We start from the raw sequence: 24049 nt of genomic DNA, 5'->3' as shown, positions 1-24049 counted from the left end.
GGGTTTTAAGACTACATAAATCTTACTTGTCTTGAATAACCAATTATAATGTTATCTGTGGACTGCATTTCTTGACGATTTTTACTCTTTGGAAAGCACTTTGCAGTGTGGGCGTACGAAAGTAAAGAGAGAAATAATCAATCAATTATTTACAGAAGAAAATCCCAGCAAATATAAATCACAAAAAAAACTATTGAGTTTTACCCAATTTAGTTATGACGGTGTTTTGTATTAAAATTACCTTATAATTGTGCAAAATGGTGATACCAGTATATTTTATTTATATCTAAATCAATGTTTATTATTATTTAATAAAAATGTTTGTGTTCATTTATCAATAAACAAAAAATGAGTATCAGAGTGTTATATATCTGAAATGGTTTAATTTAGAAATCTAAAAATGAATCTAATGCGCAAATTGCGTGGGGCGACTACTTCGGCGTCTCCCGAGACTGCTGAGGCCTCCAGCTCGTCGTCTCACGTACAGCTCGGCCTCATGCATCTGAAGAAACTCTTCGCCGAGTACACACATCCTCCACAACCCCTTACGGATGCCGAAAAAGATGATAAACTGTACAATATGCTACCTCTGTTTTGTAAGGTAATAAATATAATTGTCTATTTAAATATTTTCTATCGCTTCTTACTATAATATGATGGTAAGAAGCATTCTTTTCTTATTCATACATGTCATAAATAAAGCTATAAAGAACTGCATTCAAGTAGAACTTCACAATGAAATATTACAATAAGAAAATCAATGATTGTTTTAAAAATTGACAACAGTAAAATCGAAATATTCTGTTGTCTATACAAACTGTGATAGTAATTCACAAAGTACTGTATTTACTGCAGTAATAACATAAAGATCTGCATAGTATTCATTAGCTATATTATGTGGCATAAATATGGTATGCGAATAAATAAAATTAATTAAGTAATTGTTTGGTGTAGGTGTTTGGCACAAGTCCGTCGAGTGAGATGAATGAAAAGTTTTGGGATATTCTATCATTCTGTCAGCAAGTCTCAAAACTAATGGTTTCCGAGATAAGAAAGCGAGCCAGTAACCAAAGTACAGAGGCAGCAAGTTGCGCAATTGCTAAGTTCTTAGAAATTGAAAATTCTGAGGAATCAAGCAATGGTTGGATGTTACTTTCAACGTTGAACCTCTTGGCGGCTGGTGATCAATCCTTAATACAGGTATCTTATTAAAATAACCAGCGATTAATTTGCAGGAAAGCAACAACTATCTACTTTCCTTAAAATGTTAATCTTCATTTTATTTTCATTATCTTTTCTTTGAATTAATTAACCTGATAATCCTGATATCTCTAATCCAAAAAAACAGAGGTTTCTTTTTTCGTGACATTGTGGTTTACAATAGTTCAAGGCTTTTAAAAGAAGTGTAACCAATTCAAATACTTAAATAATATAATACTTTTAGGTCATGACCACTGCATCAATACCATCAACTTTAGTCAAATGTTTGTATTTGTTCTTCGACCTTCCTGAAATACCAGAGGCTGAAGCTGATATTCAGGATGGTAACAGTGACTTTACACCTAGAGAAAGGAGAATATTACTACAGAAGATATTCGTGCAGGTGAATATAAAGCAATTATGTTTTTTTTTAATCAAGGATAAAAAATATAGTTCTATTCTAAGTTCTATTTTAGGACAATAGTGGTATAGGAAACTAAAATATATATATTGAACAGAAAAAATAATATTCATATAAGATTTATAAAAAGAAAATATCAAATGAGATTTTCACTAGACAGCAAGACACTTGCCATAGTATACTAAGCAATTGCAAATACATGAGTAATATTTATTTACTGTATATTCAATTGAAACTCAACAGAATTTAACCCATTAAACCATAATTTATCGAATCAGCTGTTTAATTCTTTGTTTATTTTAAACATATATTTACCTCAAAAGTTGAGTCACCAATGAGGAAATATTTACACTTGTCTGTGCTTATAAGAATCAGGTTTAATAAAACATAGTTAAACTCATTTACATACAGAAACTATTAAAAAATGTCAACATTAAAAAAAATGCTTGTTTCATTTACAAAGATTACAGAGTGCCAGTATTAGACTAATTAAGTAATTAAGTTAAGGTTGTAAACATTTATGTATTCAATATATGTAACTTTGTAGGTCCTTGTTAGACTGTGTAGCCATCCTTTCCCCTGTGAGGAATTAGCAAGGAAGGATGATCTCAGTCTATTGTTCTCTGCCATAACTTCATGGTGTGCCCCACATAACATCATGTGGAGGAAGTCAGCTGCTGAAGTACTGATGACCTTGTCTAGACATGGATTGACTCAATCTGTCGTTCAATACATACATAGTAAGTTCAAACCACAAGTATAATATGATTCATAATCCTGATTATATAAATAACAGAACATTATTTGTTATCTATTTACTTGTGACCTTGCTCTATCTATCTCTTTACTATATTATATTATTAATTATTATATTTTTATGTTTGTAAGTCAAACTCAACTATAATTTAAATTTTCTTTCAGATAAAGGATGTGTTGCTCTTTGTATAGAAAACATGCAAAGAATACCAGAATTAACACCATTAGAGGTAATAAACATACATAATAATTACAAACAATAATAAAGGTCGGGAATTAAAAGAAAACAATTGGCATTAGAAGTGTGGCAAGAGATACGAAATAATTATAGATAAATAATTGTTAATTAGTACTTTTATTTCAGGTGGTAGAAATGTTTGTGGCTGTATTTTGTTTCCTTAAGGATTCAAGTGAAGTTAGTCAATTATTACTGGATGATTTCCGGACTTGCCAAGGCTACCTATTTTTATCTGAATTTCTACTAAAGTAAGTATCACTTATTATAGTTTACACATTAGCATGTGCATGAAAGTATCACAAGTAATGTTTGTACATAGCATGTAACTTGGCACCTATTTTCTTTCGTTTTATTTTTACCTATGATTTATTTTGTTTATCACAGACATGAGAGACAAGATGTACCCGATTATTTGACATCAGGGTAAGCACTGTTTACTGTAGCTTATTATTTTGGTAATGAATAGTGAGTTAATGTAAATGTTTGGTATGTTTAGAGTATTTTTTGTATTCATGGAATATTGCATTATTTGCTATATACTTACATACGTATTGAGTTATTTAATACGCTTTGTTATTAATGAAGATTGGAAGAAGAGCGTGTTAGTGGCACGGAAGCGCGCGCGGCTCTTCGCAACCTCGTGCTAATGATCTCGTCGCTGTGTGCGTGTGGCTTCTCTGAATTGCGTCCAACGCGAGCTAACACGGAACTGTTCCAGCTACAGGGTTTCGTGTTACCACAGCCTTCGACGCCAGGACAGGCAGTTAGGAATGTTCAAGCATTTCAGGTACGTACCAAATTTCTTCAGGTCCCTATTTCATTTGATATTCTGTCTACACATCTTCTTTCATTCGCAGGTTCTACAGTCTGTGTTTATGAAGTCAAACTCAGCAGCACTATGCTGCACGATATTAGATGCGATATCAAGCGTGTACCACGCAGATAATGCCAACTATTTTATCTTAGAAAACCAAAATACTCTCAGTCAATTCTCGGAAAGAATTTACACAAAAAATGCGGAAATACAAGAGAAGTTTTTCGAGTTGTTGGAATTTATAGTTTTTCAGCTCAATTTTGTTCCTTGCAAAGAATTAATATCTTTGTCACTATTATTGAAAGCCAATAGATCAAGGACGTGTAGCATTCTGTGTATAAAGACACTGTTAAATATTTTAAAGTAAGTTTCAATGCATATGTTATCATACAATTGATTACCATATGACATTTCCTATATCTTTGATTTAATTGCAGACATAACCCAATATTTAAAGACGTTTATCGAGAGGTGGGTATGTTAGAAGTATTTGTTACTTGCCTGTCTCGTTACGCTGTATATCTCAAAGACAAGCAGATACTTGAAGATGAGAAAACTAAAAAGGAACCAGCTGTCGAGTCCACATCATCCGATAAAGCGAACGAATCTCCGAAAGCACCTGAGAGAAAGAAAAGGCAATCATCACGTCATGACTCCTTAATAAGGGATCCTAATTTAGATGCGGAGGAAGAAGAACTGGGATCATTAGTAATGGAGGGTTTAACAGCATTATTGAATGCAAATACGAACAATTGCAACGTGTTCAGAGACTGTGGAGGAGCGAAATGCGTTCACGGAATGGTTGTATACGAGTCGTGTAGAAGTAAAGCCTTAGGTGAGTGAACTTGCATATTTCTGTAAATTGCATATACTATTATTTGTCGCATTTTTTGTGACGTTGCATATACTGTTATATGTCTCTTTAATTAATATTACTCCATAACATACGTGGTATTCTAGGTGTGGTAAGAGAACTGATAGTGAGTGGGTCGGGCGAGGAGGATATGTCTGCATTGCTGTGTGGTATGCATGCCGCTCCTAACGACGCATTGCAACTTAAATTGCATATATTGAAAGCGCTGTTAGCTTGCTTACGGGACTCGCATCGTACTAGAACTATATTTAGAAAGGTAATTTTATACTAACAAAAAAATGTATTTAAAGAGACGGAGAACGACTACTAACTCTAAAGCAATATTTCGTATCTTATAAAAGTAAAGTATTTAAATCTGTCACATTTTTTGTATGTTCAACGTAAGGTTTACTTATACTTTTAGGTACCTTAACTAAGTCTTTAGGCAAAGAGACACTCGAAGTTTCTTTAACTTTTTTAAGCAACTAGACCTATTGGTTTAGGTCCTTAAAACTCATCAATGCATTGAGCGCATTTTCAGTCGTTTAACTTCTGTTAATGTAATGTTGCCATCGATCATCGAATTCAATAACTGATTCTAGTGTAAAAAGGTAGTTCAAAAACTCAATATTTAATTTATGTACCTATTATCTGAAAGTCTTCAACCTTTTCTACAGGTTAGCGGTTTCGTTTACGTAACCAGTGTTCTAGTTTCTTTAGAGGGCAAACTCAAAGGAAATGAACCGATGGACAAAGATATGCTTCAGCTTATACATATTGTGTTCTATACGATCAGTACGGCGATGAGATTTGAACCAGCAAACGCGAAGTTTTTTCATCATGAGGTTTGTCAAACGAAATTAATTCAGTTTTTTTTTGTCTTCAGATACTCTAATGTCTTTTGTTTTCTCAGATATGTATGACTACTCTTTGTGAGACAATTCGTCTATTGGGCTGCTTCATAAATGAAACTGAATTACAAAATGATACGGAACCCGGTGATACCGAACTGTATGAAGTCTTTCATGAAATATTCACTGGAAGCATATTGGAAATGACGTAAGAAAGTTTTTGTTAATTATGAATGTGAAGCCTTCGTTTGTTATTCTATTATACTTTAATTAATTTTGAGTCTAAAACAGAAAATTTATCATTCTTAATATTTCAGTTTCCCTGAGAAAGTACCCGTTGTGTTTGTTCACGCCTGCATCATTTTGCGACTTCTATATGATGTCGCACTAGACTCTTTTGATAAACCCACGTTTTGTGGCTCGCTCAATGTGAAGTCGCCGAGTTTGACGCGACAGAGCTCTGCGATCAATGAAGTAAGTGGATTAAAATAATTTTACACACATAAATACTTTCAACCGACTTCAGAAAGGAAGAGGTTCTAAATCCGTCAGAATTTTTACTATTTTTTTTTTCGCAATGCTTTGGACTTGATGTAACATTTTTTTTATTAATTTAACGTCGAATAGCTCTGATTTGGTCCATAAAAAAATCACAAAGTTTAAATTGGCTTAGTAGTTTTTATCATAAATCAGCACTCTAAATAACTTGGATTCCATTTAGCCTTACCTGCCGGATTACGTTACGAATAATAGATACTTTACTAGTACACACACATTCCTAGTAACAACAAAAAAAAAAACACAAATTTTAAGGTAAAAATATAATTTTTATTCGCAGTCAAAGCCTGCCGGCCGCACTGCGCCCCTTAATCTATCCATGGGAAGTAACAATGGCGAGGCCTGGGTCATACATTCTGGGGTCGTCATCGTTCTAGCCAAGCTGCTTCCCGCGCTACCGCGGCCGCCGGAACATGAGGCCCATGCCAGAGCTATACGAGACTATTTGGCTCATGTGCTCAAAAGTCTAGTCAGGAGGTAAGTTTTTGAAGCAAAGATATGTTTACTTTAGGTTGGTACTTAGTGAATTTAATGTACGCGTGATAAAAAAAATTGGGACAAAGTAAGAGCAAAAAAATTCAGACATTTTGAAAATTGGTGTTAAAAATTCATACCTTAGCATAAATCAATGAATGAAATAAAAAAGCATAGTAAATAAGATTTGAATGTAATCTCTTGAATCTAATCACAGTGAACGAAACCAGCAAGTGATGTGTGGAGCTGGTCTCGCGGGCGTAGTTCTGCGCGTGTGTGGCGCCGCCTTGCGCGCTGAGAAACATCCTCTGCACGCGCCCGCCATGTATATGCTGGAGCGACTTGCCGCGCATGCACTCAGGCCTTCCGAACTTAGGTATGTTGAAAATAGACTGCATTGATTAAGTTTTGTTGAGTCAATAGAATTGACCGTAAGCTACTTCAAGACAGAAAGAAGTGACTCTGGTTGATCTAATCTCAAATTAACTGATTTCAACATGATACAATATAATGTAACACCTGTATCTCAAAGCCAGGTGTGGTTAATGTATTGACATTAAAACTAAGTGAATTATTACTACCATGCTAATTAATCGATCAATATGAGCTGATTCGAGCCGTGTTGAAAACAAATTAGTGCCAGTAATATAAATACATCACTATGGTATGTCGTTATTATTAAATAACACTTGTGTGTAAATAACACTTAGCATTATGTTTTTAAACCTGTCATACTATTATTAGAAGTGTGTATTGTTCCTTTATTCATGTCAATGTTTTATTTAGGGAATTTCTTCGAATGGGCAACCCTTTGAATTGCGTGGCTCCAGAACCGGGACAAGTTTGCAAGCCCGGTGGACCTGTACCGCTAACGAGGATCAAGACTTTAGTGTCAATGACTACGCCAAGAGACTATAGGTATACCACGTACTATTGTTTTGTGTATTCGTACACTAAAACTTTTTTTAAACTACTAACGCGTATTTGAGTAAAATTAACATATTTGTTTATTTAATTTTTTGTTATTAATGTTTATTGTTTCCTCAGATCACAGAACTCTTGCACATTACCACCGTTTGTCGAATTCGACATGTCCGCCGAAGGCTTTGGTTGTCTTTATTTGCCAAGTATCGCGCCACAATCGGCAAACCTAAACGCTCTAGGAACGCAAGACACTGCCACTTTAGGTGGCATCGGTTCAGGTAGTTGGCGGCCCAGTGAGTTTGATGTTCCATTGTTTGTTATTCACGCATTACTTTATTGTGACGACGGTGTTTTGTTTAAGGTGATCGGGTGTTTCCGCCGCAAACTGGTCTTACGTACTCCACGTGGATATGTGTTGAGAAGTATTCAGATCCGCGGTCAGATCCCCACTGTGTGCGACTTTTGACGCTTGTAAGGAATATAAATAACAGTCGCGATGAGCATTTGGTTTGTCTTACAATGGTTCTGTCGGCAAGGGATAAGGCTATTATAGTTTCAACTCAGGAGACTTTAGTTCCTCACAGTAAGTGCAACAAGATTTTTCTATTACTTTGTATTAACAACCTATTTTCAAGTTTCTAGTATTCTTCAATTGGAGATATTGAGAATATCTACATAAGTAAGACTAAACAAAAATATTCGCAGATGTAGGTGAGTGGGAGCCTGAAGGTTCAGGAGAATGCGGTGCCCGAGTCTGGTGTCCAGATCTCCAACACGAAGGACAGTGGCACCATCTAGTACTAGTCCTCAACCGCGCCGTGCTTAAAAACTCGTCGTTCTCTTTATATCTGGACGGTATGTATGATAAAAAATATGATATTGGTAATCACAAAAAAATAGTCTTATTGCTTTAGCATAAGGCGTCCTTAAAGTCACAATGTTTTTAGTGATATTTTCGTACCCTGTCGTGTCCCACTGTATGCCGAAGGTATCCTCCAAATTCTTTCACTATTATCTATTCCGCGTCTTGTACTGTTACACTTACTGTATAATCTGTAACCTATTTTACTAAGACTAAACCATTCCTTCAGGCCAACACATGCATTCGGGCAAGTTACACTACGTGAGTGCGAACCCGGGTGGCGGTGCCGCGACACTATCGGGCGCGTCCAGTGTTTACTGTGTGCTTGGAACTCCACCTCACTGGCGACGGTACTCCAAGCTCGTGTGGCGGCAGGGACCGGCGCTACTGCTTGAAGATGTACGTATTAAAAACATTGCGAGGTTAGGTAGTACGGCAGTAAAACATTAAAATTAGGAAAAGTGGGGGGAGGTGTGCTTTTAATGCTGATGTGGCCACTTCTTTTTTCTATAAGTTCAGCATCTCTGATATCCTTATGTGACCAGTCTTTGCCAGACAGAATTTATAAATTTTGGTCATTCTGAATTAATGGTCTGGATGCCTGTGTGCTAATGTGCCTTCAACAAAATAAATTTTGTCTTCAGGTAATCCCAGCTCAAACAGTATCTATAATATACCAGCTGGGTCCCCACTACGTTGGTACACTACAAGCTCCACTCCCGCCCGGTCAATACCAAGAGCCACTAGCGCCACTCATTGCCGAAGAAAAGGTCGTATTCGGTATCAATGCACGAGCAATGTCACAGCTGACACTCGCTAAGATACGCAAAGTTTACAGCAAGAATGATAATAAAGCGATAGCAAAGATGCTTGGGATGTCGTCACATGAAAACGCGACCCCTATAAGGATATTACATAACTCGGCGGGACATTTGATGGGCCCGGCGAGGTGTTTAGGAGGGACTGTTGTTGGTTATTTAGGCGTGAGAGTGTTTTGCCCCAAACCTGCTGCCATCATGGTAAGTTACCTGAAAGTTATTGTATTACTTTTGAAATCGAATTGCAGTGTCTGACTTAAATTAAATTGTTGTTGTGTTTTGTCAAATCTAAGTTATTTCCGCTTTAACTTGTGAGTAATTTAACAATATGTTTTTAGATTGATACAGTTGGCGGCTGCTCAGTATTATTAGGTTTAATAGCAATGGCTCAAGACGTTGAGTGTCTGTACGCAAGTGTGAAGGCACTTGTATGTGTTGTGCGGTCGAACAAAGCCGCACAAGCAGAGATGGACAGACGGAAAGGATACCAAACGTTAGCCATGCTACTGAAGAGGAAGAAACAATTGCTCAACTCTCACATACTTCATCTCATATTTGGTCTAGTCGGAACGGTTGACAGTCAGAAGGAGACCTCTTCCATTCCAAACCTTACTGCCTTTCAAGTAAGCTCAATTTTCAACTGACTCATTCATTGATGTTTCATTTGCATGTAACTAACTTAATTAATGTTTTCAGGATTTAATATGCGAGCTAGAAGTATGGCTCGGCGCCCCTGGCGGCCTGATTAAATCCCTTTTAGAACATTTATTAGAATTGGCAACTGAAACAGCGCACAGAACGCACAACCTTCGCACAATGAGAGAACTACAATTAGTATCGAAACTCCTTTACATAATAAACGATGTAAAAGTTGTTAGCACAAGGAATGTACTCATACAGTTGTTGGCTGCCTTATTAGGAGGCCAGCCTCGTCCAAGCGACCTCTTATGTTTAGGACAGTTCATGGCGTTTACTTTGCCTTTGCCATCGCAGACAGAGAAGGGAGTGAATCTAAAGGAGAGTGACAGTGAGAAAGAGAGTGAGGGAGAACAAATTATTCTCCGAAACAAGTGTTTCAATGTCATTCACGGTTTGCTGTTTACAGCGAGGAATTTAGTTAATACGATTGTCTGCGAAGAGATATCGCGAGTTCTTGGCATGGATTGGTTGCTAAGCTTTATGCTGGAGAATGTCCACCCCACCACTGTTCTGTGGGCGTTAAGGATAATGGTGGTTTTATGCTCAGGACAAGGACAGCAATCTGCTATTATGCAAAGGTATTTCCATACCGACTACTTTTATTCCACAAGTTCAATAAAAACTACACATCAATATAGTATTACTCATATTTCTTGTTACCTTTACCAGATTCAGGGAAGGAGTGGGCAATGGCGGCTGGCTGCGGCATACAGAGATGATTGCACAACCACAACAGGCCGGGGTGGTGATATCGACGACCGTTCAGTCCAATTCACATTTACACACTTCTCTTTTGCATACACCTGGTTTTACAATACTCGCTTGGTAAGTTCAACTATTTCATATCATTCGTTTTTGTAACATACGGTACAGTACTTGGTCGTGGTGTAGTGAGTGGAGTAGTGAAGAACGTGCGAGGATTTGTTCCGGCATTTAACGCTGGACTGTTAACATAAATGTTTATAATACAATAAAATCTTGTAACATACACCATTAGGTTCCACGAGTCGATAGTAATCTTTCCTGAAAATGAATACCATGAATATCAGGATAGATTGCCATGCCAGTGCTCATGACCCAGTTACATATTTACACCAGAATAATTTTTGTCACACTTATATGACCAGCAACGTGTTCCCCCAGGCTGGTCCCCATGCACCTGCACATCCCGGAGCTGTACTACCTGCTGTTCGGGCTGGCGCTGGGGCAGCCCATGCGCGCGTGGTGCGCCGAGCGCGGCGTGTCGGTGGAGCGCGTGTGGGGCGCGGCGTGGGGCGCGGCGGCCCCCGCGCGCCAGTCGCCCGCCGCGCTGGCCGCGCGCATCTCGCTCAGCGCCGACGCCGTGCAGGTGCTGCTGGCCGCCGTGCGCGCGCTCGTGCACGCCGCGCACGAGCCCGACTGGCTCGCCGACCATCCCGTCGCGATTATACAGGTACCACACTATTACACGTCTGACGTCACGGCGAAACAAGAAAATTAAAATGGTGAAATTAAATCTACTTTGCTTGAAACTTAAGTATGAAATTAAAAAAATTGGAAGATGGAAACTTCAATTTTACAATAAAAGCTAACCTTATAGTGTTTTTTGAACACGTTTCGGTGTTGTAGGAGTCTTGGACCAAAATTTAAACCTTTTGTTTTCTTTTAGGTCCTGTTCTCACTGTACAATACGCTACCGGATTTTGTACCTATAATGATGATGGCAGAGGTTTTGACCGCTCTTGCTGCAATCCTCTTTCCTCCAAACTCGAGCGACGACATGCATATGCGTAAGTTATTGTTATTACCGCATATTAAGTTAACAAACAAGACCGAACTATTTATACTAAGTTTATGCCTAAACTAAAAGAATGGAATAAGCCTTTACTTAGTCAACTAGTAATGGTCAGTCCCGAATATGGTATTTTAAGGAAAACCTTTCACTGTGTTGAAATTAATATTAAACCTTACTTTTATTATCAGCAATATCAGAGAGCGGTGAAAGCTCAGGTGCATCAACCCCAGGATCAGAAAAGGAGGTTGTAATAGTGGGCGTGGCGGGCGCACTCACACAACACCCTGTACGACAGGGTGTCATGGACTTCCTGCGTGTCATAGTTCTTGATTCCTTACCGCTCAACGTTACGGGCAAGACGGCACCGGTAAGTAACTAAAACTTATGATCTATATTGTTGTGAATGTAGCTATAAAAAAAATATAAATTGTATCAGCCTCTATAAGAAATTAAATAACTGTCTGATGTTACTTGGCCAAGAAAAAAATACGGCTTAAAATTAAAATTATTCCACATATTATTTATGTCAAGAGTTTTTTTTTATATTTTTGGGTATCAAAGCTTTATGTATGTCACGAAGTACGTAGTGATATGTCACTGTTACGTTTTGTACACCATGTTTGTTGCTATGTTTTCATGCATTCATTATTTAAGCCATCAGTTTATAGTCCTTAGTCCAATGAGCTGCAACGTTAAGCATAGATATAGTTAATAATTTCGTTGTTGTTGCATGTTGCAATCTCGCCATATTAACGTGTAATCAATAATAATAATAATGGTGACAGTTTAAGAGAACTAACGCTGAGTATCAGCTTAATATTGGTTCTAGAACGCCGAAAACGCGACTGACTCAGTGCCATCGTCAATGTTTTGTACTCCATGTAGCCCCTGCTCCGCTCCAGGGAGATCCTTCTTTTACTGCGTAAATATGGGGATTTTTTATTTAAGACCTTAACTTATCTAATTAATACCGTAATTAACGCTGACATTAACAACAACCTATACATATCAGTCTATACTACTATGTAGTTTATGAACGAACCTCTGTGTACAATTTCCTCTGCGTTTGTTGTAACCTGAACTAAACCAGTTTAACGTACGCATATCTCTGGCTTGTGTGCACGCTTGTTTGTTATGTAGTACACTGTCGTAACACTTTCTCGCTTCCGCCATCGCAGTCGATAAGGCAATGATAACGATGTCAGGGCTTCCTTGCACTCGGATGTTATGGAACACAATATGCAAGCCTGTGTCAATGTACTGTTGTTAATGCTTCAAGCAACATATTGTTGTTAATTTCTTGCACAGGTGACTATCAATTTGTGTCACCAGTTCAATCAATTGTTTCACTATTTCAGGTGATCGACTTAGTTTTGGATGCATCGCCCCCTAATTCTACAAGCCAACAGCAAATTGAATATCAAACGGAAGTTCTTACTACTCTCATGGAGAATTTACTAAATACTGAACTTTTTGGGTCCGAGTCCAATATATCGAATGTTTGCTATTTAGCTGCCAGATTAGTTGATAAACTATGGCAGGGACAACTTTCAAGGGATCCTCATGAGGTAAGTGTGTATTGTGTGTAACACGCTTGACAATGTTGTATCACATATTTAGTCGGAGAATACATCGCTGTTTTTTTTTTAGGTGTTCGATTTTATTGTAAAGCTAGTGACACAAGCTAAAAAGAAATCATCAGTGATATCTCTGGAAGGATTACATCATTGTCTGAACCGGACGATACTGTTTCTGCTCTCTCGATCTACTGATTCTATAGCGGATCAGATGTCAGTGTTGGAAGCCTTACATAAACTGACCACTAACAGGTTTGATTCAAGTCTGTTAATACATACAAGATGGTTAATTTCTGCTGATAGCTTGTCTTTTTTGTCGGCATGATCAAACCAAATAAGTAATTATATATTTTCTACAGGTTATTAATATTCGGCGCTGGTAACCACGAGTTAGAGTTCATCGGCTGTCTAACGTATTGCCTACTACAGCTCAGCTCTAATATGAAGATCGCACTAGACTCCCATATGCGCACCACGTGGCATGTCAACCCTAGCGGCGACTTAGAATCGAGAGATGATAAACTTACAACGCATCAAGGTAATAAATTTAAACAATTATTTGAAGATAACATTTTTCAAATGCTGAGAGATCACCACGCCAATGACCGAATCCAACAGGCAATAAATTTGCAGCGATGGGTCGCGGGTTCCGTACCCAAGTAAGTCAAACTATGCAAAAAATCGATACGCACATCCACAAATGTTTGTTCAGTCTGAATGTCTTTGTGATTGCGGCATTTCCATAATTTTCTTATCGGAAGAAATTCAAGAAAATCTCAGTACAATACAATCTATACTTCAGAATGTTTTCGTCTATTACACCCAATATAATAACTATTTCTCTTAGGTCGCAACCTAATGGCCGGTGCTGCACGTCGTGTGTGGGAAGAATTATACGTATGCAAGAAGCCTGCAATAGAAGAGGTGTTTAAAATAACACTTTTGGCGCCCGTCGGTAACGCCCGTGCACCAGACCTGACGGCTGTCAGAGAACAATTAAATGAGAGCGCTCATAAACTGTGGATCAATTATATTGATACGGAGAGAAAGGTACGTCGTCGTGAATAATGATACTTGTCTATAATTTTATACTGTTTTAAGTACTCATTGCTTCTCTTTGTTTTCCTTACTTGTACGGTCAGCAACAAAAGGTGATAACATCGAGACATCTACAATATTGATTTTCAACAAGTTTTCGGTAGATTTTCAGTTCTTAAATTATTTAGCTCTAGTAATAAGTTATTGCCCATTTGGACTGTTGTTGACTGTATTTGGAGTAATCAACCATTCATTATTTTTTCTGAATTTACAACTATTAATTTCCCTTTTTATCTGTTTAGGCCACCTATCGTGTACCGTGGGAACTACACAATCAAATTCAGTCAAAGATTCAGAAGGTGACAGGTGGACTGACTCGCCTCGCGTCAAGGACTAAAGTTAAGAAGGAGGATTCTGCTAAGCAGCGGTCGAACCCACCACGTGACCATGCTCTGGCTTACATGCAGGATCACGTTCAGCTTGTCAGGTATTAAAATAATACTTTTATCTATTTTCTACTTAAATATTGGGTCAAATTACTGCTTCTTCTACTACTACTTCAATCAAAGGGTATTTATTAAACTTATTCACCTATCTTTACTTGATACAATTATTAATTTGTGTTTTTGATGTTGAGTTACTTTCTTATCGCGGTTTTCTCACTGTATTTTTTTTTATCTTTTTGGTTGCTACGGAATACGTCACAATTATCGCAAATCAGCTCATTTTTTCGACTCTCATTATTTTAGGCTGCTCTAAAACTCTAAGACATATAAAACAAGTATGTTCTATATGAAGATTAAGAGTAGAGTAGAGAGAACAGTTATATTATAATTGAACGCAATGATAGAATAGGCAGCTACTATAGTGTTATATGGGCGTGTGCAGACAAGCCTGGTGCGCGGTGGTGTCGGGCGCGGGCAACACGCGGCTGCACACGTCGCGCTACGTGCAGGCGGAGTGGGCGGGCGCGTGGCGCGAGCTCACGCGGGAGCGCGCGCTGTGGGGGCCGCCGCGCGCGCCCGCGCTCGCCAAGTGGGCGCTCGACTGCACCGAGGGGCCCGCCAGGATGCGCAAGATGCTGCGCCGGAACCACGCCTTCTATCTGCACTACCCATACAGACCCGATCTCGATGATCCCGATAACGTAAATAATATACATACATCATTACACTCCAAAACGTTACATCTTAAGCCATAACTTATAAGAAAACTGTAAACCTGTCAAGGACAGAAAAGTAATTTAAAAAAAAACTTGATTTTTTTGGAATAAGGCTTATTTTAAATGCCACGTTAATATTAAATGTCAAACATCGGTCACCGATTATTAATGTTCTTTTTTGTACTATATGTACTTTTGTATTTTCCCTAAAGTTCTATATAAATTGGGAAAACTCATTTCAATTATCTTTATCAATAACTAGATCGATTATTTTTAATTTTTAATAAATCACCACCTTTTCCATTTTAATACTTGCCAACATCAAAACCAACCAAAAATCTTTCTTTCTCAGAAACAATTGAAGTACAAAGTGGCTCAAAGCTTAGACAGCAAGGAATACTACCGAGTGTACCAAGAATGGCGAACGGCGGCCAGTCTTGGTGAAGTTGAGGGAGCGGAAACAACTGAACTTGCAGATACAACTTCAGAACCAGCCACGTAAGACAGCATAATAAAAATAATACAGAAATATAACAAAATCGTTGCGTTATACTTAGGCTAATGAATGATAAAAAGATTTTTATTATTATTATACCATCATCATTACCATCAACCCATATTTGCCCACTGCTGTACAAAGGCTTTGTTATTTATTTATGTTAATTTCTCTTATAGTAGTCGAGATACATCCCTTGACGTGGCCAACGGCGACGGGTCACCGTCAGATCTTGTTAGCAGCGGTGTGGTCAGCCGCGGTACAAATCAATCGTCCGGTGAAGGTAAAACAAGCTTTAATAAGTAGTTAATATATATTAAATAAAAAAGAGACGGTATTGAGATCGTTTATTTTGTGTTAAGCGAACGAAGATGGGCCTGACAATGAGGATGAGGATGAACAACCAACACCTCCGCCAGATAATCAAACTCTGTTGCGACTGTTAGAACATCACGAAAAGGTATACACAATTTAAAAAGTACTGCTGTGCCAATAAAGTTAATGACGTTTGTTGTAACATGTTTTGAACTCTATGGAACAGGAAATAAGACACATACTTCCATTTTCAGATTTCGCATATGTTCCGATGCGCCAGAATCCAAGGGTTAGACACAACTGAAGGTCTCCTGTTATTCGGTCGTGAGCACTGTTACGTTATCGATGGCTTTACGCTATTAAAGAACAGGGAGATTAGGGACTTGGACAGCTGTCCCGATGACTATGACCCTATTCTGCCAGCGCAAGGTATACAAAGAAGCAACCAGAGGCAGTGCTCCAAGTTCCTGTATGAAGATATTCGGTACGTATACTCATGCAACTAGTACTGTCAGCAAGAGTCTCTGAACAATGACACATTTACAAAAAAATATATAATTTAGTTTTGATGCTAGGAAGTAAAATTAACTAAAAATAAACCTAAACACAAACATATACTCTAGATACAGTAAAAGATCAGTAAATGGTGTAAATACCAATATTGGTAATGCTGAAGAATTATGTCAGTTTGTAAATATGACGTTGTTCTTTGATTTTCGGTGTTGACGGTACGTTTTCATAAAACTATTCATGCTTGCAAGGTCAAGTGGTTTAAATTTTAAATTTTGTTTTTAGGGAAGTCCACAAACGGCGATACTTATTGCAACCCATAGCATTGGAAGTGTTTTCAAGTGATGGCAGAAATTACTTGCTCGCTTTTCCTAGAAAAGTTCGAAACAAGGTAAGTCCTGTAGATAAATGCTCAGTAAATGCAAAGGCAAGACCAGTAAAGTGATGAAAAATTATATTTAACTGTATTTGTAATACTACAAGTTCGCTGAAGAACTTCAAAGATTCGTTTTCATGTTCTCGCGCAAATAATTAGCTACATTTCAGCGTATTTTCTTTAACTTAAACACCTCTATATATTAAATGTGGATACTAATAACAATTCCGTGCCCTTAGGTGTACAGCCGCTTCACAGCCCTAGCCACAGGCATGGCGGACAGCGCGGCGGGCTCGGTGGCGGGGCAGAAGCGCGGCGTGGCTGTGGAGCAGCCCGGCGGCCTGCTCGCCACGCTCATAGGCGACACGTCCGTCACGCAGCGGTGGCTGGTGCGTACTGACGACCTTGTAGCCGAGTTAATCCTCATGGACTTTCTCCATCTTAGGAATGGCGTCACGACTATTTCCAATTAAAACCACCAGAGTGCGCCACCTATCCCTAACTACCAAATGGTATTACGTTAATAAAGCCTTCTTGTACACAAACAAACGTGACACCTACTTACCATTGGCAATATCGCGAATCAGACACTTTATTGAAAAAAACTACTTTAACTTAAACTTACCTTACCTTAAGATATTTCTTTGCAAGCAAAAATATTTACATACTTTCCTATATCGATCAGTTTTTCTTAACTTGGTTGTCCTTTTCAGAGAGGCGAAATATCAAACTTCCAATATTTGATGCACTTGAACACTCTGGCGGGTCGATCCTACAATGACCTGATGCAGTACCCAGTGTTCCCATGGATCCTCGCTGACTATGACTCGCTCGAACTTGATCTGAACGACCCGGCTACTTTCAGAGATCTTACCAAACCAATGGGCGCCCAGAGCCCTGACAGATTGGAGCAATTTAGGAAACGATATAAGGTAAAAAAGAAGAAGAAAGATATCTTACTTCTTAAAATGTATTTCATGTTCCACTGAATAATACTCTTAAACGTATGGAGAATGTTTGAGCATTGATAACAATGCTAGCTCACGGTCCGTTAGCAATTTCAGATTCAATCCTTTTAATTTATGTTATATCATTGGTTGTCAGTATGTTCCTATATATTTGTCCGTTTATTTTAGGAATGGGATGACCCCCACGGCGAGACGCCTCCATACCATTACGGCACGCATTATTCGTCCGCTATGATTGTATGCTCATATCTGGTCAGAATGGAACCTTTCACTCAACACTTCCTGAAACTACAAGGCGGACATTTCGATTTGGCTGATAGGTAAGTAAAAAAATATTTCCTGAAGCAATGTTGCTTTAGTATAATAATTTAGAAAAAAGCTTAAGGATTGTACGGTGTTTAGCAGATTTGGTAAATTAATAAATGTTTTTCTAGGATGTTCCATTCAATAAAAGAGGCGTGGAACTCAGCATCGCGACATAACATGGCTGATGTTAAGGAGCTTATACCAGAATTCTTCTATTTACCCGAGTTTTTGGTGAATTCCAACAATTTTGATTTAGGTAAGTTAAAAATTCCTTCGCCCTTATCCCAATTATTATTTGCCTTTTTTCCGCACCTTTCTCTCTGACGTCTCAAAGACGTCTTGACATCTCAAAATAAACACTTTGCAGCCATATCGTCTTTCACACAATAGTCGTCCTCTTCCCCAATATCCATTCACATCCATGCTCAAAGCTTTCCTCGCCATATGATTCTCATTCCTCCGCATAACATGCCCCTACCATGACAGCCGTTTGCCAGGTGGACTAAAGGTTATAGGCCCTACCTATACCGAAAGTGGTGGGTTCGATTCCCTTCCTGGATTTGTGTCTGAGTGTAATTTATTTATAAACTGCATGAATTTAGAGATGTATGAGTATGTTTTTCAGTTTTCAAGTACTCAAAATACAAGCCTTGCTTAGTTTGAGTCTAGATGGCATTTGAACTTATGCAACATCGTGCTCCAGGCAACAAGCAGTCGGGCGTGTCGCTGGGCGACGTGGTCCTGCCGGCGTGGGCGCGCGGCGACCCCCGCGAGTTCATCCGCGCGCACCGCGCCGCGCTGGAGTGCGACTACGTGTCGCACCGCCTGCACCACTGGATAGACCTCGTGTTCGGCTACAAGCAGCAGGGCAGCCCCGCCGTCGAAGCATGCAACGTCTTCCATCATCTCTTCTATGAAGGAAATGTCGACATTTACAAGTAATTATAATGCTGTACTACTTGGTGTCAGAATAACGAAAAGATAAAGCTTTACAGTATGTTGAATGTTGTTTGATCGAATGTTATTTGGCTTGAAGTAAATGTTATGTGACGGAAAATATTAAGTCTAAAATTTCAAAAATTATAAACATTTCTGTCCCTCTGTAAGCTTCTTGGTGGGTTGCAAAGCAATATAGTTTTTTTCGTGAAAAGTCTTTGTCTTTCATAGTTATACATTAACATATTGAATATTGCTTTATTCTAGCATTGATGATCCACTAAAGAAGAACGCTACAATTGGTTTCATAAATAACTTCGGTCAAATACCAAAGCAGCTGTTTAAGAAGGCTCATCCCAGCAAGAAAATGTCACAGCGAAGCTCAACTATTCTAGATCCAAACAACATAATACCATCACAAGGAATAACACCGCCTGAAAAACTATTCTTCCACAATTTAGAGAATTTGAGGCCTTCGTTACAACCAGTCAAAGGTATGAAACTGTTGTATTATGATTGGAATAAAAAAGTTCAGTTTCTTATTGTTATTATGGTTACAATTTTCAAAAAAGACCAATTTCATCACTGTCTCCTTTTCCGCAATATTCGGTTCCTAAGTTAAACTAAACGCCAGACATACCTAAAGTTTTACCTATTAATTTCATTTCCAGTATCTTAAATAATAATACTCACAACATGTACCATACTTATTGTATTACAGAAGTAAAAGGCCCAGTCGGACAGATCCTGTACACCGACAAAGCGATACTCGCAGTTGAACAGAACAAGGTTCTAATGCCTCCTACATACAACAAATACGTCGCGTGGGGCTTCGCTGACCACTCGCTACGTATTGGCAACTATGACAACGATAAGGCGGTGTTCGTATGTGAGACTGTTGCGCAGGCCTGCGGAGAGATTGTTACGTGCGTGTGTCCCTCAGATAAGACGATTGTGACGGCTGGAACTAGTACCGTGAGTATTTAATTGGTAAAGCGTGTGGAATATGAACTGTATTGCATAAAACTCATTTAGTTATTCTTGGTGGCATTACTGACAAGTTTTGATGTAACAAAACCATTTGACTACTTATTTTAAATCTAACGTCATCTAGTAGAAAAAGATGAACTAAAATTTAACTTGACCGTATATTAAGTATAGAATTGGTCATTGAAAATAATTATAAAACTGATTTTTGATGCTCTATATACGGTTGCTTGAGTCTTTTGGCTAATGATAGAGAGGATCATTAGCCAGTTGGTTAAAAAAATAGAGATATTTCATAATATTCCACTCTATATGCACATATACACAACCAAACGTTAATATCCAAAATGTTGTCTAGGTGGTTACTGTATGGCAATACTGGGCTCGACGTCGTCGCCTAGCTGTCAAAGTATGTCTCTACGGTCACGAGGAAGCAGTGACATGTCTAGCGGCAAGTCCTGCTTATAACCTGGTGGTGAGCGGCAGTCGCGACGGGCAGGCCATCGTCTGGGACGTGGAAAGGGGAACATTTATACGACAGTTGCTTCCACCGCAAGCATATGGACCTCTACCGCCGGTTTCGGCACTTGCGATTGATGATCTTACCGTAAGAACCATGCACTCTTATTTATAAATTGTTAAATATACTGCAGTTTTTCCAAATGAACGTTAAAAAGGTATTCTCAGGGTTTCTAGCTTAAAATACTTTAAGATAAAAGTATACTTTACTTAAAAATCTGAGGGTATGCTCTTAAAATGTATACATCAGACTCTCATATTGCTTAATAAAGCCAATCTCGAGTGATTTTCAGTTAAAAATAAATGCTTTTGTAGGGCGACATAGCAACATGCAGTGGTAGCTGGTTATACGCGTGGTCTATAAACGGCGAGCTACTGGGCGCGGTCGATACAGTGGGTGGGCGTGAACGTACTCAGCAAGTGTTGTGCGTCGCGTTCAGTCAAACGCGGGAGTGGGACCCGCTTAACGTTGTCATCACCGGCTCAACAGATGGCGTCGTTAGAGTAAGTAATTATGAATATATTGTAGTTGATCTGAATAAAATAATATTAAACTGGTTTTGTAGCAAATTGTTCTATGTTAAAGTCTTTTATCTACATATTACGAATAAATAAATACAAATAAAATTAGAGGTGGATATATGCTGAGGACGACAAATGTTAAAGTAGCGGATTAATGTTGTTTTGTATATGAGGACTCTGGAGATTTTATCTTTAAGAGACGTCTTTCACATCACTCCCTGACCTATGGTGGATCATTTCATGAGAATACACCGATCACGTATATATTTTTGATACATGATATTTTCTTATTGCAGATGTGGTCAATAGACTACATAGCAGAAACAGCTGAAGAACAAACTGAAAGTATAGAAGGTGTAAGCGTAGATCCAGTTTCAAGTTCTATAGATGACAAAGAGAAGGATACTCAGAAACTGTCCATACAGGACAGTGAAGAAGTCAAGTCTGAAACAGAACTGAAAGTGGAGACTGAGACCAAGACTGAGGAAGCGGAGACACAAGATAGAGAGGCAGCGATCAAGAGGGTTGAAGAGTTGGTCAAGCAAATGAGTCTATCACAGGAAAATGAAGGTATGTTTGTAAGATATGGCAAAATGGTGCAAAATACCGTAACTAAACTTAAATTTTCAGTAATTGGATACGAAAAATGGTTCTCTGTCAGTGTAACCAAGATTTTCATAAAGAGGAAGCTACAGTTAAGCGTCAATGTTCGGTTTCTAACCCCACTATTTTCTAAAAAGTATTCTTGAAGATTTTACTTATTAATTTATTTGTATCTTTACAGGAAACCTTACAAAATCAGGTTCAGAAAGCTCGCTATCAGACGCATGTGAGACCACCACAAGCGCCAAAGAGTCAGCTCGAAGGCACGAAGAGAAAGACACGTGCAGCGATAACGAAGAGTCCCGTCAATACACGGAACAGAGAGAGACAAAAGAGGAACATATCGACTCGTGTGACGAAGCCAAGCAAGAGTATGATAACGAGAAGGACTTAGACGCGGAGAAAGATATCGCGCATAGAAGTAAGCTGCAGAAGCAAGGCCATGTCATGCTCAGGAGGAAGTCGAAAGGAAATCCATTGTATCGTAAAAGTAAGTCATGTCACGCCATTTATATACTTCTTTATACAATAAAAATTACGTTCCTGTTCCATGTTTAACTATGCTTTTTAACACAATGATTTTTCATACTGGTACATCAGGAGAAGCTTACTAAGTATTCCAATTTTTTTTCCTTAATTTTCATGGTTACATAGCAAGAAATTTTGAGATATATGATAGTGCTAATTGTTTGTTTTCATAAATTCAATTCAACAACTATTTTTGATTTCATAAATTCTGAATTGTCCACCAGGTGGCGGCAGCATAGGCGACTCCAGCGAATCGTGTTCCGTGGAGAGCGCGGGCGCGGGTATGAGCTCGGTAGACGTGTGCGAGGGCGGGCTGCGCGCCAGCAAGTCCGACACCAGCCTCACGGACTCCTTCGTGGTGGTGGCCGCGCCCGCACAGCCCGCACAGCCCGCGCAGGCCGCCAGCTCCAGAGCCCTACCCAATGCTATTAGTGCAGGTAAGATATTTGGATTTAGTTGGATGTTGTTCTATGTTCTGATTGCCGAATGGTAAAGGCCAATGAGCCAAGCCCATCGTCCACGATGTGAAGTAAATGTTCATAAAACACCCCGCGACATCTCTCCTTGTACCTCATTACCATACCATATTGACCTCATTACTTAAAAGGGTAAAAAAGAAAACAATTTTCCGTACATTGACCTACTTTTGGCTAAAGGTTCAAAAACATCATTAAATCTATCTACTATTCCATTCCTCAGAATCAGGAGTGAAGTGGCTCCGTCGCCTAGTGTTGCGCGGCAAGCTGACCATGCATACAGCGTACGAGCGGCGCGACAACGCCTGCCCCGCCTCCGTCACGGCCGTCGCCGCCGCACGCACCGGCCGAGGACTGGCCGTCGGGGACGCTAGAGGAAGGGTAATGAGCGTCCTATTCTTCTATTTAGAAGTTTACCACCACGTTTACTCACTCAAAGCTTCATTATAATACAGGTAGTTCATTTGCGGCATTAGTCTAATGAGAGATCGTTATTTTTTGGTTTTAGATATTCCGCTGGTCAGCTCCTGATATGTCAAGTGCTTCAGGAGCCAAAGGTGGACCAGCAGATCATTGGATACGAGATGACACTGCTCCGTACTGTACTCAATGCCAGGTATACGATTTAAAAAAATATTTCTGAATTATTTCTTAGAAATTAGTGCGGACACTATTTTAAGTCAGCACCATAAACGAATGCAGATTTACGAACTGAAAAATTATGTTATAAATCATCTATGAGCTGCATTTTCGACACATCGCCCCAATACGATATTAACTTAGGGTATTTGATTTTATTTACAAGCCTTTTAAATCTGAGTACTGTTGAACTCCTCTCGCTGACTATACCACGCACCATATAAGGTTCCTATAAGTGTGTCTGGGCGGCAGGTGCGCTTCACGGCGCTGGAGCGGCGCCACCACTGCCGCGAGTGCGGCGCGGTGTTCTGCGGGCGCTGCTCGCGCTACGAGGCGCCCGTGCGGCGGCTGCGCGCGCTGCGCCCCGTGCGCGTCTGCCAGCGCTGCCACGACAACATCACCACCAAGCGGGACTAACTCACAAGGGACAAGCTCGGACTGCACACCATGTAACATGTACACCTTTCATTGAACTACAGTAAAATATCGGAGTATTTAAGTTTCAGGCCCAAACGATTCCCTAAATGATAAAATTTCTAACATTGGGCTTCTTAAAAAAAGGTATGACGGGGATGTCAACTATTTGTCATACCTCCTTATGTAAATCTGTGCGCCATTTTAAAACAATTCACGCTAAAGATCTCTTTATGAACAAAACAGTGCAGTCGACCTATTAATATCTTAATCTATGTAACAAAATTCTGAAACACTGATAGAGTATATATGTGAGGTTATTTGAATGTAGCTAAGACCAACCCATGAATAAGAATTTGTATCGGCATTTAAGTAGGTTCTGGCTTAGACTGGTTAGGGTTGGGTGTATGCGTTGGATTTTTCCCAATTAACTAT

General features: G+C 39.1%; 1 protein-coding gene across 5 annotated transcripts; it reads left to right on the top strand.

Moving 5' to 3' along the window:
• The first annotated feature begins 75 nt into the window (after nucleotides 1-75).
• On the top strand, nucleotides 76-24038 carry LOC113497332 (WD repeat and FYVE domain-containing protein 3). 5 transcript variants are annotated; one of them, XM_026876845.1, is made up of 55 exons: nucleotides 76-601; nucleotides 955-1200; nucleotides 1445-1603; nucleotides 2169-2361; nucleotides 2543-2607; nucleotides 2742-2863; nucleotides 3000-3038; nucleotides 3201-3402; nucleotides 3473-3792; nucleotides 3867-4264; nucleotides 4390-4559; nucleotides 4960-5127; nucleotides 5196-5341; nucleotides 5451-5607; nucleotides 5972-6168; nucleotides 6383-6541; nucleotides 6952-7083; nucleotides 7213-7367; nucleotides 7451-7672; nucleotides 7795-7944; nucleotides 8181-8350; nucleotides 8596-8970; nucleotides 9108-9392; nucleotides 9466-10046; nucleotides 10138-10293; nucleotides 10612-10900; nucleotides 11117-11237; nucleotides 11431-11609; nucleotides 12072-12164; nucleotides 12601-12810; nucleotides 12893-13071; nucleotides 13179-13357; nucleotides 13667-13869; nucleotides 14160-14344; nucleotides 14746-15004; nucleotides 15372-15517; nucleotides 15695-15798; nucleotides 15878-15975; nucleotides 16085-16314; nucleotides 16626-16731; nucleotides 16956-17105; nucleotides 17430-17648; nucleotides 17853-18004; nucleotides 18119-18246; nucleotides 18694-18928; nucleotides 19194-19420; nucleotides 19648-19901; nucleotides 20272-20520; nucleotides 20748-20936; nucleotides 21251-21524; nucleotides 21739-22047; nucleotides 22310-22522; nucleotides 22785-22942; nucleotides 23070-23177; nucleotides 23453-24038. In XM_026876845.1, exons 1-55 carry the CDS (start codon nucleotides 401-403, stop codon nucleotides 23615-23617), a joined length of 10779 nt encoding a protein of 3592 aa, XP_026732646.1. In that variant the 5' UTR covers nucleotides 76-400; the 3' UTR covers nucleotides 23618-24038. The 5 variants fall into 5 exon arrangements, with proteins under 5 accessions (XP_026732646.1, XP_026732645.1, XP_026732647.1 ...); XM_026876844.1 differs by having other exon boundaries at nucleotides 7213-7382; XM_026876846.1 differs by lacking the exon at nucleotides 3000-3038 and having other exon boundaries at nucleotides 7213-7382.
• The last annotated feature ends 11 nt before the right edge of the window (nucleotides 24039-24049 follow it).

Source organism: Trichoplusia ni, chromosome 9 (assembly GCF_003590095.1).
Source record: "Trichoplusia ni isolate ovarian cell line Hi5 chromosome 9, tn1, whole genome shotgun sequence".
NCBI lineage: Eukaryota > Metazoa > Arthropoda > Insecta > Lepidoptera > Noctuidae > Trichoplusia > Trichoplusia ni.
The sequence above is the reverse complement of the archived record's forward strand: the minus strand, read 5'-3'. Positions and strand labels throughout refer to the sequence as shown.